Source organism: Carassius auratus, chromosome 32, assembly GCF_003368295.1.
Source record: "Carassius auratus strain Wakin chromosome 32, ASM336829v1, whole genome shotgun sequence".
Classification (NCBI taxonomy): domain Eukaryota; kingdom Metazoa; phylum Chordata; class Actinopteri; order Cypriniformes; family Cyprinidae; genus Carassius; species Carassius auratus.
The window spans coordinates 15,734,626-15,750,375 of record NC_039274.1 but is presented as its reverse complement, the minus strand read 5'-3'; the positions used below and the strand labels follow the sequence as shown (position 1 = coordinate 15,750,375).

The following is a 15,750-nucleotide window of genomic DNA, read 5'->3' as shown; positions in this document are numbered from 1 at the left end:
AGATAGTCTGTAAGGATTTTTCCCGGAAAAACAATACCGGCTGGAGGCGTGACGTGTGGGCGGAGCTAAAGAATCACGAGCGCCAGTAGGCTTTTGCGTTGAGAGCGTTTGGAAGCTGTGACACCGTGAGGACAAAACCAACCAAAACAAACCATGGCTAACAGTCAGATTCAGCGTATATTTATGATCCAGAATCAGATCCAGAGGCTGAAATTTAACAAGAGCAGCATCAGCAACAACGTCTCTATGTGGTATGTACTGAAACTGTATATATTTGCTTAGCGGTTTTGGAAAATGAGTTCCACTTTGTCGTCTTTTTTTTTTTTTTTTTTTAACCTGTACATGTGGAAAGTGCAGTTTGATGACAACATCGCATGTTGTTTACTTGATGTGCTTATGTGCCGATAGCTAAGTTAACAACACAGAGATATTTGAAGCAGTTTTACTCGTGCAGTTTGATGACAACATTGCATGTTGTTTACTTGATGTGCTTACATGCCGATAGCTAAGTTAATAACACAGAGATATTTGAAGCAGTTTTACTCACCGCATGCGGTTCCAACACACGATCGTGACCCTTTTTCGTTGGGACTGCATTATCCTTAAGAAATAAACGATGTGCAAATCCGGCATCAAACTGGACCTTGTTTGTAAAACAAGCATCTTCGAAATGCAGGGAACAAACACAAACACTTGCACAACTCCGTTGATGCTCTGTCTGTTGTGCTCTCAGTGCTCTGCTATACGGGAGCGCGCGTATGGAGTGAGTTTTGGTTCTTTATTACATGCGAGAAAATAAAAGATCTGAGAGAAAAAAAAAAGTTTGAGAGAAAAAGTTATCACACTGATAGCAAAAAAAACATTTCATGAGAGAAAAAAGAATATTTGAGAGAAAAAGTTTTCATGCCAATAGCAAAAAATAATAATATTTGAGACTAAAAAAAAGTTTTGAGATAAAGTATTTTGTCATAGAACATAAAAAAATATACATTTGAAATTTTTAAAATTATTTCTGAGAAAAAAAATCTCTCTCAAAATACTTTGAAAAAAAACTCTCAAATATATATGTTTTGCTATCAGTGTGAAAATATTTTCTCTAAAAAAAAAAAAGTGTTTCTCTCGAAACGCTTTTCTTTGCTCTTGATGCAATTTCTTGCTCTCGTGTCAGGATTTTGCTTTCACTGTGAGAATTGTGTCATGGGCGGGGCCACGTTCCTATTGGCCAGTCGGGTGAGCATCGTCTTGTCTTGGGAGTCGAACTGAATCATTACACCATTGTTCGGTTCACCTGCATAGATGCCGGCCGCCTCTGCCTTATGGATAGTTAAGTTGAGCAGTGAGCACGGACACTCCAATGTTTGGGTAAGATGATGACACACAGCTGGCTGAGCAAGTTCAGTATCACTGAAGATTAAACATTAAAAAATAGCACTCATATTCATGAATGAACGTGTATTATATTATTTGCTTGCTAATCGCTAGTAAAGCTAACCAGCCATCATGCTAGGTAAACTTGCAAACTCACCTGGTTTATACTATGTTTAAATCAAATGCCAAATTAATGTTTTGATTTAGATAGTTTCACGCCTTATTTAGTGAGTAGTGAGCTAGTTTCTACCTTTGCACTTGCTAGCCTCAAAGCACCTGAAGAGTAACTGCTTGTTCTTACAACCTCCCGCACAACTTTCAACTAACGCTAGTATGCATGGAAGGTGGCAACCCTACAACTAGCTAACGTTAGACAGTGATTGACATACCGTTTGAAAGATTTAAAAGAAAAAATAATTACCATGACAGTACAGGCACAAACATATTTGTGGGTTGCTAATGTAAGAGTTAGTCCTAGACCTGCAATTTACCTTGTCAGCTCTAGACCTCAGCTAGATGGTAAAAAATATTTAGAATAAGCCCCGTGTAGCTGAGTTTGCGAGCTATACATGCAGTGTAGCTAAACATGTGCAACAACCATACAAAGACTATTTTAAACAAAACTAGGTTGGACACTTTCAAACGGTATATCAATCACTGCTCACTACTCACTAAATAAGGCGTGAAACTATCTAAATCAAAACATTAATTTGGCATTTGATTTAAACATAGTATAAACCAGGTGAGTTTGCAAGTTTACCTAGCATGATGGCTGGTTAGCTTTACTAGCAATTAGCAAGCAAATAATATAATACACATTCATTCATGAATATGAGTGCTATTTTTAATGTTTAATCTTCAGTGATACTGAACTTGCTCAGCCAGCTGTGTGTCATCATCTTACCCAAACATTGGAGTGTCTGTGCTGAACTTAACTATCCATAAGGCAGAGGCGGACTCTATGCAGGTGAACCGAACAGTGGTGTAATGATTCAGTTCGACTCCCAAGACAAGACGATGCTCACCCGACTGGCCAATAGGAACGTGGCCCCGCCCATGACACAATTCTCACAGTGAAAGCAAAATCCTGACACGAGAGCAAGAAATTGCATCAAGAACAAAGAAAAGCGTTTCGAGAGAAACACTTTTTTTTTTTTTGAGAAAATATTTTCACACTGATAGCAAAACATATATAATAGAGTTTTTTTTCAAAGTATTTTGAGAGAGATTTTTTTCTCAGAAGTAATTTTTAAAATTTCAAATGTATATTTTTTTATGTTCTATGAGAAAATACTTTCTCTCAAAACTTTTTTTAGTCTCAAATATTATTATTTTTTGCTATTGGCATGAAAACTTTTTCTCTCAAATATTCTTTTTTCTCTCATGAAATGTTTTTTTGCTATCAGTGTGATAACTTTTTCTCTCAAACTTTTTTTTTTTCTCTCAGATCTTTTATTTTCTCGCATGTAATAAAGACACATTTCTAACTCCACACTCTAAAAATGGCTGGGTTAAAAATAACCCAATTGGCAACCCAGCACTGGGTAAATATTGGACAGAACACGTGCTGGGTTAAAGTAACCCAGCATGCTGGTTTACACATTTTAACCCAGCATGCTGGGTTATTGAGAAAACCCAAGATAGAGTCATTTTTACCATTTGTGGGTTTGCATTTTTATTATTCTGGGTTATTCTTGCTGGGTTATTCTCATAATTTCACTTTTACTTAACAAAGCAATCATGGATTAATAAATAATGAAGAATACAGGTTATTTAGACTGTTAAAAATATTTTTAATGCCATCTGACATTCAAAAACTTGTACCAATGACAAACAACATGGAATTTTCCCTTTTTTGTTTCCAGCAAATGCAAAATAAATAATTAAAATAAAAATCACAGAATTACAGTTGCAATAAATAATAATTTTTTTTCTGAATGACCTGTGTCTAGCTGTTTAACTATTACATTTTGACATATTTAGCTATTTAAATACACAGTGAAATGACATTAACAATTAACATTCTTTAAATTTAAAGATGTCCTTAAATTTATATCAAGTATATAAAGACTCCTATGTAGGTAGATGTGCACTGCTTAGTGTAGTTCAACATATAGTTCACCCAAAAATGAAAATTATGTCATTTATTACTCAACTTCATGTTGTTACAAACCCGTAAGACCTTCGTTCATCTTCAGAAGACAAGTTAAGATATTTTCGATGATATTCGAGAGATTTCAGACCAGGGTGAATAATTAACAATTTTCATTTTTGGGTGTACTATTGTCAAACACTTAAGCTCTGAAGCAAAGATCTACACCTGAGAGCAGTGTAGTCTGCTATAGAGCCTGTCTATGGAAGGACAATTTTCAAAAGGAATTGCAAATTATATTTTCAATTGTGTTTTCCACATGTGACAAATTGTGACATAATCCAAACACAATTGCAAATCTTGAACAAAAACACTGAACAAAAATTACTTGATGCATTCATGAATGCACAGTGACTGCCAAATTTCAAATAGAAAAGCAAAGTCCATTTGCAGCTGTATTTTCCATGTATTATGAGTAATAAGCCTGTCATATTAATCAAATACTGCATCATAGCAGCGTTACAGTATTAAATAGGAAAATAGTGTGTAATAATGCAAAGAGACAAAAGTAAACACTCAGTTTTCAGTTGAAGTCAGTTCATCATTGATTCAGTGATGTATCGTCCCTCTGTACAATCAAGTCAATGATATCGCTTGATATTAATTGTCTCAAACTAAGGAAAACCAAGGAACCAAAACTCCATCGGTGACAGAATGGAGAAAAAAACCTTGTGAGAAACCAGGCTCAGTTGGGGGTCAGTTCTCCTCTGACAAGACGAAACCAGAAGTTCAATTCCAGGCTGCAGCAAAGTCAGATTGTGCAGAAGAATCATCTGTTTCCTGTGGTCTTGTCCTGGTGGTCCTCTGAGACAAGGTATTTACAGGGGATCTGTATCTGGGGCTCTAGTTGTCCTGGTCTCCGCTGTCTTTCTGGGCAGTAGAGGTCCTTTCTAGGTGCTGATCCACCATCTGGTCTGGATACGTACTGGATACGGGTGACTGCAGTGACCCTCTGATCTGGACACAGACTGGATCTCGTGGCTACGGTGACCTCGGAATAAGAGAGAAACAGACTAATGTTAGCATAGATGCAACATAAGAACAAGTACATGAGGTTTTATGAATTACCACGTCTGTTTTTTCACTGTTTCGCACATGTTACCTGAGAAAACACAAATGGAATCACAATTACTGTAGCATCTGAATTTAAAATGCCTCACATTGAAAGCTGTCAATTTTTGTCAGTGGTGGGACCATACTATGGAGAGTGTTTGTATTGGGAGGTGACGTCACTAAAAGACAATTGTGCCAAATGCTTTGAACAATGGAGGTTAAGGCACTACTTAAGGCATCTGCCGCTCCGAGAGATGTGTGATAAAGAACAGACAGTGCAACCCGGATCTCCCTATATTCTTGGCACCTCACACAATAAATAATTCTGTCATTTTTACCCCAAATGCAGCTACTATCCCCTGCTAACAGTTAGTGCCACATGGTACTATTGGTCAATATTCACCATTAACCAAATGCTTTTCACCTGAGGAATAAAATATAAGGTAAGATGCAAATAAGTAAATAAGAGTAGAACTGCAATGTTGTTTTGCTGACGTGCATCAGAGTGCAAACAGTGAGAGATTTGGGGTAAAAACTACAGAATATATCCCAATAAAAAACACGCCCCATAGTATAGTCCCACACTTGACACAAAATGACAGCTTTCTGTGTAAAGCATCTGAAATTCAAATGCTTTTTAATTGCATCTGGACTATGTCACAATGTATGCATCCACATGTGGAAAAATGCAATTAAATATACAATTTGCAATTCCTTTTGAAAATAGTCCAGAATATCCTTACCTGTCCATTGATTATGATAATGCCTAAGAGATCTGCTGGCATTTTTAAATCGCCACAACAATTGGATGGGGTTTTGTGGACTCTGTTCGGTTAAGGAATTCCAGGTTTGTTCAGACCTTTAAAATAAATTAAAAAAAAAAGTTCAATTAACTGTGTGAAGTTAATCATGAAATTGACCAATCATGATTATTTGTGATATTCACCTATGAGTTGGTCTACAGAAGCAGAATATGATATAGTGATTGGCTGAAAGGTGTGCTTTCAAACTGTCTAATCAATGGGATGTTCCAGTCATTATAAATCACAGTTTTATGTTAATATGCTGGCTATATCAAACACACACAGTCACTGGCACAGATAAGGGAGATCACACTGCATGCGCGCACACAGACATTTCTATGACAAGTCACGTAGGTAACTTACTGTGTTACTCCGCAGCTTTAAAACAGTCCATATAACGTTAGTTGATAAACACGAACTTACCTTTAGACGCTTCAATAAGACTGCATTTGACGAGTTTTTCTCTCACAAATGTATCCATGTGCTTTTCTGACAGGAAAAAAACACATTTTGAAATATAATTTGTATGTAAAAATACTTTATAAACCACACAAGCATCAAATCACCTCACTAACGCGGCCCTCGCTGTGCGTGCGCGCACTTTGAAGAGACGCCGATTCTTTTCCGGGAATCACTTTGTTCGAGAATTACTGACCCGGTTTATTTGAACCGGATCGTCGGTTCTTTTAGACCTGCGGTCCGACTATATCGTACGTAATTGTATGATTTACATGTCGATATGGACAACTGCAGGCGTTTACATTAGAGTAGAAAGTCGTATTCGCTTTTTGAACTCATTTCACTCACTTAAATGTTAAATTCGTTTTTCAGTGTCAGAAACAACTTTTTCCTCTATTTTCACAGGTATTTGCATATTTCAGCCATCTGTAACTGTCTGAAACTTAATAAAACTGTATTAATCTGTCGTCTCAGATACCTTAACACGATTATGCGAGTCACGTAACGTAGGTTGGCCGTTTGAGGTAAACTGTTCATCATTTAACGTAAATAATGTTGGCCTGTAGAAGTTTAACAGTATTGTAGCCGCAAAAAGGTTATAATTCTGCCAACTTAAAATAATTATTAATGAAAACATTAAATAAACTTACCTTAAAACAGTTGAAAGCTGTGTCTTTGCCCCGTTGTTCTTCCAAAATGACAGTTGGGGAGCGATTTAAACATCTTCAAGGCGCCTTAAATAACCCAGCGCTGGCCTGAAACAACCCAGCGACGCAACCCAGCAGGTTTAACCCAACACCTGGTAAACTGAAACTACCCAAAAGTGTTTAAAAATAAATAAAATAACCCAACAAAATGACCCAACAGACTCAACCCAGCATTTTGGGTTAAAAAATAACCCAGCAGTATTTAGAGTGCATACGCGCGCTCTTCCGGCAGAAGTACCCTAAGGACCCATTTAAGGAAATTCCGCTCCATCTAACGTCACACAGAGCCGTACTCGAAAAAAACTTTCCGAAACTTGTGACAAACCGGAAGGAGTATTTTTGGAACAGAAATACTCCTTCAAACGTACAACTTAATTTTTGATACTTTGTCCATGTTTAGCATGGGAATCCAACTCTTTAACAGTGTAAAAAACTCAGTCTTTTATCTTATCTGCGTGATTATCCTTCCTGACAACTCATTTTCAAAGATAATGTGCAAATAATGATCTATACAGTATATGCACATCACAGAGACACACATACAGTCTATGATGGTTCCCGCCTGCACACTTCAGGAAGGTTTGGAGCTGAGCTGAGGAGGTTTGTTTGTGATGATAACTGTAATCTACAGTGGCTCGTGACATGGAGAGGACGATGTGAGCTAGGAACTGTCAGGACCACCTCATCTTGACCTAAACGTTAAGCTTCAGTGTATTGTGACCTGAAAAAAATTAAAAAAAATGAGAGAGAGAGATTGAATAACCGAGCGCAACATTATAGCTCACATATTCCACTAGAAGATTATATTAGCCTTTATTTTGTTTTATTGTGACTAGTACTCTATGAGATGCTCAAATGCCTAGAAACATTTAATTTGACTGTAGCTGAGCATAGACACGTGAAATATAGTCAGATAAACAGAAATGAGGACTGCATATCAGAGAATATTGTTTGGTGAAATAATAAACATTAGTTCAGGATAATGTTCTTCACACATAATGACATTGGAAAAAAAAGGAACTTTAATTACATTGATAAATCAGCTGAACACTTTTGCAGATAATTGCTTTGTGATCTCAGGGAAACAGAAAGAAAGCCATATTTACATTTTTCATTAGCATGTTTATGAGCGGAAATTAAATTCCGACCATGTTCAGTTTACAAATATTTGTTCCAGTGAGCTTTGTGATGTCCTTTCATTCCATAGTTTTAAATGACGAACTTTGTGTTCACCCTTGTGAGAACCAATAAATAAATGCATACATTCTGGACATTCTGATGTATAAGCCTGAGATATTATTAAACCTTTCACTCAGAAGCTGAATTTATTGTCTTTTTTTAAATAAAAATTGAAGGGTTTTAGGGAGACTGTATGAGCTCCTTGAGACAATAGAGAGCTTCAACATATGCTTTTGGGATATGAGGGGGCTGATAATAAAGTTACAACTTCTGAATAGAAGCTCCAGTGGAAGCTCCAATACTTTGCTCCACTTCTTTTGTCTGCCTCCCTGAGACACTTCCACTAATCCCATAGCCCTTGCAAAAGATTGACGGCAGAGATTAAGCTATTTATATCCATCTGTTTATTTATCGGTGGAACAGACATTGTCTTGTCATAAATTTAATAGTGTGTTGTTTCCCTACCATTTACTTGCATGAATTGTCTTTGATTTCATACATCACAGCCAAACTTTATCTCTCCCCAGATAACTCAATCAGCGTTCTTGCCAAGCACGATTCCTTTCGGCGACAGAAACAGGATACGTACCTCCTTCCCATCGTCGTGACTGACGACGGCGAGCCTCCAATGAGCAGCACGAACACTCTAACTATCCGGGTGTGCGGCTGCAGCAGGGAAGGCACTGTGCAGTCGTGCAATGTCGAAGCTTTTGTTCTTCCCATTGGTCTTAGCATGGGAGCTCTGATTGCTATTCTAGCTTGTATAATTCTACTTCTCGGTAGGTCATTTCAGCTGCCTCTTTTACTCCTTATTTTATATATATATATATATATATATATATATATATATATATATATATATATATATATATATATATATATATATATATATATATATTTTTTTTTTTTTTTTTTTTTTTTTTTTTTTTTTTATTGAAATCCACTTTGTGATTTGCATGTAAGATTTGAATTGAAAAGGTACTTAGTGAAAACATCTAAATTCAAAACCTCTGAACTGTGCAAGGCAAAAGTAGAGCTCACTAAGTGGATGTTCTTGTGCCTTTCAGTTATTGTGGTCTTGTTTGTGACATTGAGGAGACACAAGAATGAGCCTTTAATCATAAAAGATGATGAGGATGTGAGGGAGAACATCATCCGTTACGATGATGAGGGAGGTGGGGAAGAGGATACGGAGGCCTTCGACATTGCCACCCTGCAGAACCCAGATGGCATCAACGGCTACCTGCCCAGGAAGGACATCAAGCCTGACCTGCAGTTCATGCCCAGACAGGGTCAGCACTCAGGTCCGAATGGAGTAGATGTGGATGAATTCATCAATGTACGGCTTCACGAGGCAGACAACGATCCCACTGCTCCACCATACGACTCCATCCAAATCTACGGCTATGAGGGCAGGGGCTCCATCGCAGGCTCCCTGAGTTCCCTTGAAACAGCCTCCTCGGACTCAGACCAGAACTATGACTACCTTCGAGAATGGGGGCCACGCTTCAGAAGACTGGGTGAGCTCTATTCTGTCTGTGAGAGCGACAAAGAAACTTGACCTCAAAGCGCTACGGACCTTTTGCTTTTGTTCACATAACTTGTGTATTATGCTACGGGGATGCTAGACACTGCTTTTAAAAGGGGTGGGAGTGGAAGTTTTCCTTTTTTTAAACTTAAGAGAGACCTACTAGCATTAGTCATCTACCACAACAGAAATAACCAGTGTCTATAGTAGGAGGTCAATGATTCTTGTGGAGTTTGAGTTTAGATTACTGTCATTGAGTGTCTAGCAGTATTTTGGGTATTTGTTGTTTACTGTGAACATCAGAAGCATCAGAGCCGTGATTCTTGGTAGACGCTTGAAAAGACTGGATGGAAATAGGACTTTTGGACACCTTATAGCCCGCTGTGGCAGGAGAAAAAGGACTGGACTGCAAGAGGCCTCAAAATGACACTGCTCCCGAGCAACAACATCTCTTGCCGTCATTCAGATGAAGGAACATTAAAAAAGATGGTAAACTAAATAGCAATATATTGTCTACATTACTTATGAATGTATGTGTGGTTTAACGCGAGCGCAATGAAAATACATCACACTGGCTTTAGGATCTGCCTGCTGAGATAACATTTGACCCTTTGATACTATGTGGCCAGATTTCTTGAGTAAACTGGAAAAGCCTATAGGCTTGCTTTATACAACCCTTTGTATCCATATGCTTTAAGTGTGGTTCACACTCTGAGATGATAAGACTGTGCAAGACAACAAGAGAATTGTGGAAACAATGAGGCCTTCGTTTTACAAAAGCAAGCATTAAGTCATATGTCCAATGTTTTTTTTTTTTTTTTTTTAGGAAAATTTATGGTGTTTCTTCATTATTGTGTATGTTTTATATAAATATATAAATATTAATCGCCAGTCGTCTGTTTTGTGCTGCAGGTTTGAGTATATTTATACTTTTTATTTATATATTTATTTCAGCCAAATTTTTATTTTTATTAACTTTTTAATATAACATGTCAAGCTTTTCCTCTTAAGCTTTTTTCACTTTTCTGCATCAGTTTTTTTTTTTTTTTTTTTTTTTTTTAAGGCTGAACTGAATTTCTGTATTGAAATTCACATATTGAGATTTGTTAACTACACTGTACTGTGAAATCCACAGAGAATTTGATACTGACCCAGAATGATTAATCAATAGTACTTTGACACTGTGGGTGTGTGTGTGTGTGTGTATATATATATATATATATATATATATATATATATATATATATATATATATATATATACTGTATATACACACATATACATACAGTGCCCTCCACTACAGGTGCATCTCAATAAATTAGATTGTCGAAGAAAAGTTAATTTATTTCCATAATTCAACTCAACTTGTGAAACTCATGTATTAAATAAATTCAGTGCACACAGACTGAAGTAGTACAAGTCTTTGGTTCTTTTCATTTTTATTATTTTGAATCAAATTTAACAAAAACCCAAATTCACAATCTCAACAAATTAGAATATGATGACATGCCAATCAGTTAATCAACTCAAAACACCTGCAAAGTTTTCCGAGCCTTCAAAATGGTCCCTGACATTCATTGACACCCTTCACAAGGAGTGTAAATCACAAAAATTACATGCCAATAAGCCGGCTGTTCACAGAGTGCTGTATCCAAGCATGTTAACAGAAGGTTGAGTGGAACGAAAAAGTGTGGAAGAAAAAGATGCACAACCATCCAAGAGAACTGCAGCTATATGAGGCTTGTCAAGCAAACTGGATTAAAGAATTTTAGAGAACTTCAAAAGGAATGCACTAAGGCTGGGGTTATGAAAAGTCATGAAAAGCCACCACACACAGAAATTTAAGGAATTTGGCTACAGTTGTCGTATTCCTCTTGCTTGAAGTCCAGTGTTAAGTTTCCACAGTCTGTGATGATTTGGGGTGTAATGTCATCTGCCAGTGTTGGTTCATTGTGTCTTTTGAAAACCAAAGCCACTGTACCCATTAACCAAGAAATCTTGGAGCAGTTCATGCTTTCTTCTTCTGACCAGCTTTTTGAATAAGCTGATTTCATTTTCCAGCTGAATTTGGCACCTGCCCACACTGTCAAAAGCATCAAAAGTTGGTTAAATGACCATGATGTTGTTGTGCTTGACTGGCCAGCAAACTCACCAGACCTGAACCCCATAGGGAATCTATGGGCTTTTGTCAAGAGGAAAATGAGAAACAAGAGACCAAAAAATGCAGATGAGCTGAAGGCCACCGTCAAAGAAACCTGGGCTTCCATACCACCTCAGCAGTGCCACAAACTGGTCACCTCCATGCCACGCTAAATTGAGGCACTAATTACAACAAAAGGAGCTCCCTACCGAGTATTGAGCACATGTACAGTAAATTATCATACTTTCCAGAAGGCCAACAATTCACTAAATATTTTATTTTTATTTTTTTATTGATTTTATGAAGTATTCTAATTTGTTGAGATATTGAATTGGTTGTTTTTTGTTAAATGTGAGCCAAAATCATATAAAAATAAAATAACCAAAGAGTTAAACTACTTCAGTCTGTGAGCATTGAATTTATTAAATACACGAGTTTCACAATTTGAGTTAATTTACTGATTGTGAAATAAATGCTTTGTGCATTTCATGTTTTCCACAATTATTGGCACACAATTATTGCAACATCCTTTTCCAAAGATAGCAGCTCTGAGTTTTTTTTTTTTTTTCTATATTGCCTGATGAGTTTGGAGAACCCCTGATAAGAGATCAGAAACCATTCCTTCATGCACAATCTCTTCAGATACTCCAGATTCAATGCTCCATGTTGGTGCTTGTTCTCTTCTGTTCACCCCAATCATTTTCTATAGGGTCCAGGTCAGAGGACTGGGATGGCCATGTCAGAAGTTTCTTTTTATGCCCAGTGACCTATTTTTGTGTTGATTTTAATGTTTGTTTTGGATTATCATCCTGATGGAAGATCCAACCACAGCCCATTATAAGATTTCTAACGGAAGCAGTCAGGTTTAGATTTTGTATATTTTGGTATCTGATTGAATACATTATGCTATGTATCTGAACATGACGTCCAGGACCTCCAGCAGTGAAAGTGGCCCACAACATTAAAGATCTAGCAGTATTTTTAACCCTGAACATGGGATACTTTGTATCCCTGTTTGTACTAAACCCATCTGGAGGGTTTGCTACTCAAAAGCTCTTTTTAGTTTCATTTGAACATAGAAGCCAGTGTCTTTTGAAGTTCTAGGCATGTCTGGCAACTGCATATGCAGGAATTTTTTTTTTTTTTTTTGGATGAGCAAGGATCATTTTTCTTGAAAACCTCCCGAACAACATGTGGTGATGCATGGCCTCTATGATTATTATTATTATTATTATTATTTTTTTTATAAGTCTCAACTAATCTCTGCAATTATCCAGCTCTGATCCTTGGAGTGTCCTCACTGTGCATTAGGAAGATATAATCACATGTACTCTTCCAGGCAGATTTATAACATCTTTATTTGATTGGAACCCCTTAATTATTGCTCTGATAGTGGAAATTTCTTACAGCCAACTTTCTATTTTGTATTCTCAATTCTGTTTATTCGATCTATTTACAATTGTATGCTCCAAGTCACTCTGGTGTGCTTAAAAAAAAAAAAAAAAATATCAGTAATATACTTCAGGGATATTTTACTCAAAATCATTTCTAGGGGTGCCAATAATTGTGGACAACATGCATTGTAGAAAAAAAATAATAATTTCATCATGAGTTTTTCTCCCCACTTTCAATTGTTTTACTTTAACAATACGTTAGAATTTTGTTAATTTTCCGAATTAAAGATCAAAAGGATAAACAATGCAGATTTATTTAAACAGCCAACTTTGCTCATATTTACCAAGGTGCCAATAATAGTGGATGTAAGTGTGTGTGTGTACTGTTCAAAGTCTTGGGCCACTAGTATTAAATTAAGTCAGTTATTCCTATGTTTTGCTGTAGTGTGTCGGTAGTAAATATCAGTTTATATTCCCAAACATTATTTTTGCCATTAATTGTAATAATCCAGTGATATTTTTGTTTGCACAAGAAGTCTGGGAAAAGTCAGTGCTTCACACATAGATCTGACATCACCATCTGTCTGATGAATAACATGAAGAAACAGAACAAACTGATACAGACTAAATCCAGAAAAACTGTGGCAATATCTGCAATACAAAAAAATAATAATAATAATAAAAAAAAAAAAAAAAAACCTTCAAAGCTACCTGAAAAAACAATGTGCAACTGCACCTAGGAAACTTAAAACTTTGCACAGTACTGTATATTTGCAGGTTTCTTAAAGCATTTTGGAGACTTTGCCACAGTTCTTCTGGATTTAATCTCAGTTTGCTCTGTTTCTTCATGACAGACTGGATGATGGTGAGATCAGATCTCTGTGTGGTGCACTGGCTGTTGTAAGATTTCTTGTGCAAACAAAACCTCACTAGATTATTACATTTAACGGCAAAAATAATGTTTGGAAATGTAAACTGATATTTACTACTGACACAGTAAAGATAGAAATAACTGACTTAAAACCATTTTTTTGTTGGTGAAAGTAATAGTGGCCTAAGACTTTTGCACAGTACTGTATATTCATATACAGTATACAGTGATATCAGAGATCATTCTAAGCACAATAGCTGAGAAAATCTAGTTCATGTTTATATTTGACCCCTATAATTTCTGAAAATTAAAAATCCACTGAGTAAAGAAATACAGAAACAGACTTGTTATGTGTTGCATTGTATGATATTTGAGCAACAACAAAAACAACAACAAAAGGTGTACATAGAGTCATTGCTGATTCTCTTAGCTTTTATTTGAAGTGATGGGTTTTGTTCCCTATTGCACATGGGGATCTGGCACTGGAGCTACGTACATACTCAGTTTGTATCAATGCGATATATGGCAATTCTCTTGGACAGACAGTATGTATAAAATAGTATTTCATGCAAATCATATTTTCTACTGTGCTTTAATGCTCATACACTTGTATGTTTAATTAGCTATATCTGTATTGTAATCTGAGATATCCATGTATTGTTTCTTACTTTGTGAAATATATTTTTATAAATACTTGTGGGTGTAGCTTTTATTGAGCCAAGCATGTCACAGGTCCTGATCCATGTACCTGAGATACCCTTCTTTATGGCTTCCTTTTTATTTTATTATTATTATTATTATTATTATTTTTTTTTTTGTTAAAATAATTTTCCCATGTGGGGTTATCAGATAATCTATCCGTTTTTGTGAGGATTTATTTATTTTTTTTTAATTTATTTTTTACAGAACACTAAAGCATTGTGTTTGAGTTTGTTGGATTTATATTTTATTGACCATAATGTCATCACTGACCTGCAGCGCTACATGTGCTAGACTGACTTCTTTGGCCATGCTTGCTTGGTTATTTTCAGCATATCACGCCAAGAGCATTGTGTTTTTAAGACACTGTGTCAAGTAAAAAAGCTTAGGGTCTCTGCAGGGTGTTTCTTTCAGTTGCCCTCCGTTTAGCTTTTTTTCAAAGACATTGGCACAAGCTGTGTGAACGGCTTCTCCCATTCTGTCCTGTTTGCTCTTGGTAAGTGTGGTTTGGCAAGGTAAACTGCATTTAGTACATCTATTTTATGAATAATAAACTGTATAAAATTCATATTACATTGACATCCCTACATAAAAAACAAATAAGTAAAAGCTCTATTCTTGAGTTAGAAATATTGTGCTATAAATGTATGCATTTATTTCCTTGTGTGCTCAACCAAACCTCCAATTTCCTTTCCTTAACTGTCAGACTGAGAACATTTGCAAGAGATGCTGATAGATTTTAATTATCTGAACCCCCCAGTGTTTTCCAACAAAGTGGAGGCTTATGAGTCATAATCCTCTCCACCTTTCCTCGTTCCCTTTGAAAGATTTGAATTTATCCTCTAGCCTATCTGATATTAGATTGCTTTCATGAATAACAAAAGCTGTTGATCTTGTCAATTATTGAGCTGGAGTGGATTTATCATTTGTTACACCGAATCAAAAAAAATCCATACAGGATTACTGTGCACAAACTTTTTTTTTTTTTTTTTTTACATTTATTTTACTTCCAGTTACTTTAATGCCCTTGGTTAGAATTATAGCATCAAACTCAATACTGGAATGTTGTTGAGGATGTACAATATCCTCAAGTAGACAACACTGATTTACTAGAAAGAAAGAAAGAAAGAAAGAAAGAAAGAAAGAAAGAAAGAATATATATAGCAGCTATTTGGTACATGAGTTTTTAATCGAAATAAATCAAAAGAACTAAGTGCTTAATGGTTTTAACTCCCGTAGCCTTCATCGTGGAACTGAACCTCAGGCTGTTCAAGGTACACTCTCTCTCTCTCTCTCTCTCTCTCTCTCTCAATTCAATTCAATTCAATTCAATTCAGTTAGCTTTATTTGCATGAAAAGGCACATTCTGCATTGCCAAAACATGCATAAGAAAAGAG

General features: G+C 36.2%; 1 protein-coding gene and 1 long non-coding RNA gene across 3 annotated transcripts in view; one reads left to right on the top strand and one right to left on the bottom strand.

Moving 5' to 3' along the window:
• The window catches only part of LOC113051697 (cadherin-8-like), an 86,497-nt gene extending 76,282 nt beyond the window's left edge, over positions 1-10,215 (top strand). The window contains exons 11-12 of the mRNA XM_026215662.1: positions 8,249-8,500; positions 8,789-10,215. Of these exons, the coding sequence (XP_026071447.1) occupies positions 8,249-8,500; positions 8,789-9,282 (746 nt within the window). The 3' untranslated portion in view covers positions 9,283-10,215. The remainder of the gene's footprint in view (positions 1-8,248; positions 8,501-8,788) is intronic.
• On the bottom strand, positions 4,456-5,984 carry LOC113051698 (uncharacterized). 2 transcript variants are annotated; one of them, XR_003276939.1, is made up of 4 exons: positions 5,943-5,984; positions 5,800-5,865; positions 5,317-5,432; positions 4,456-4,501 (listed from the first exon to the last, which is right to left on the bottom strand). It is a non-coding gene; the product is annotated as an uncharacterized LOC113051698 (long non-coding RNA). The 2 variants fall into 2 exon arrangements; XR_003276938.1 differs by having other exon boundaries at positions 4,465-4,511.
• Positions 10,216-15,750: the final 5,535 nt, after the last annotated feature.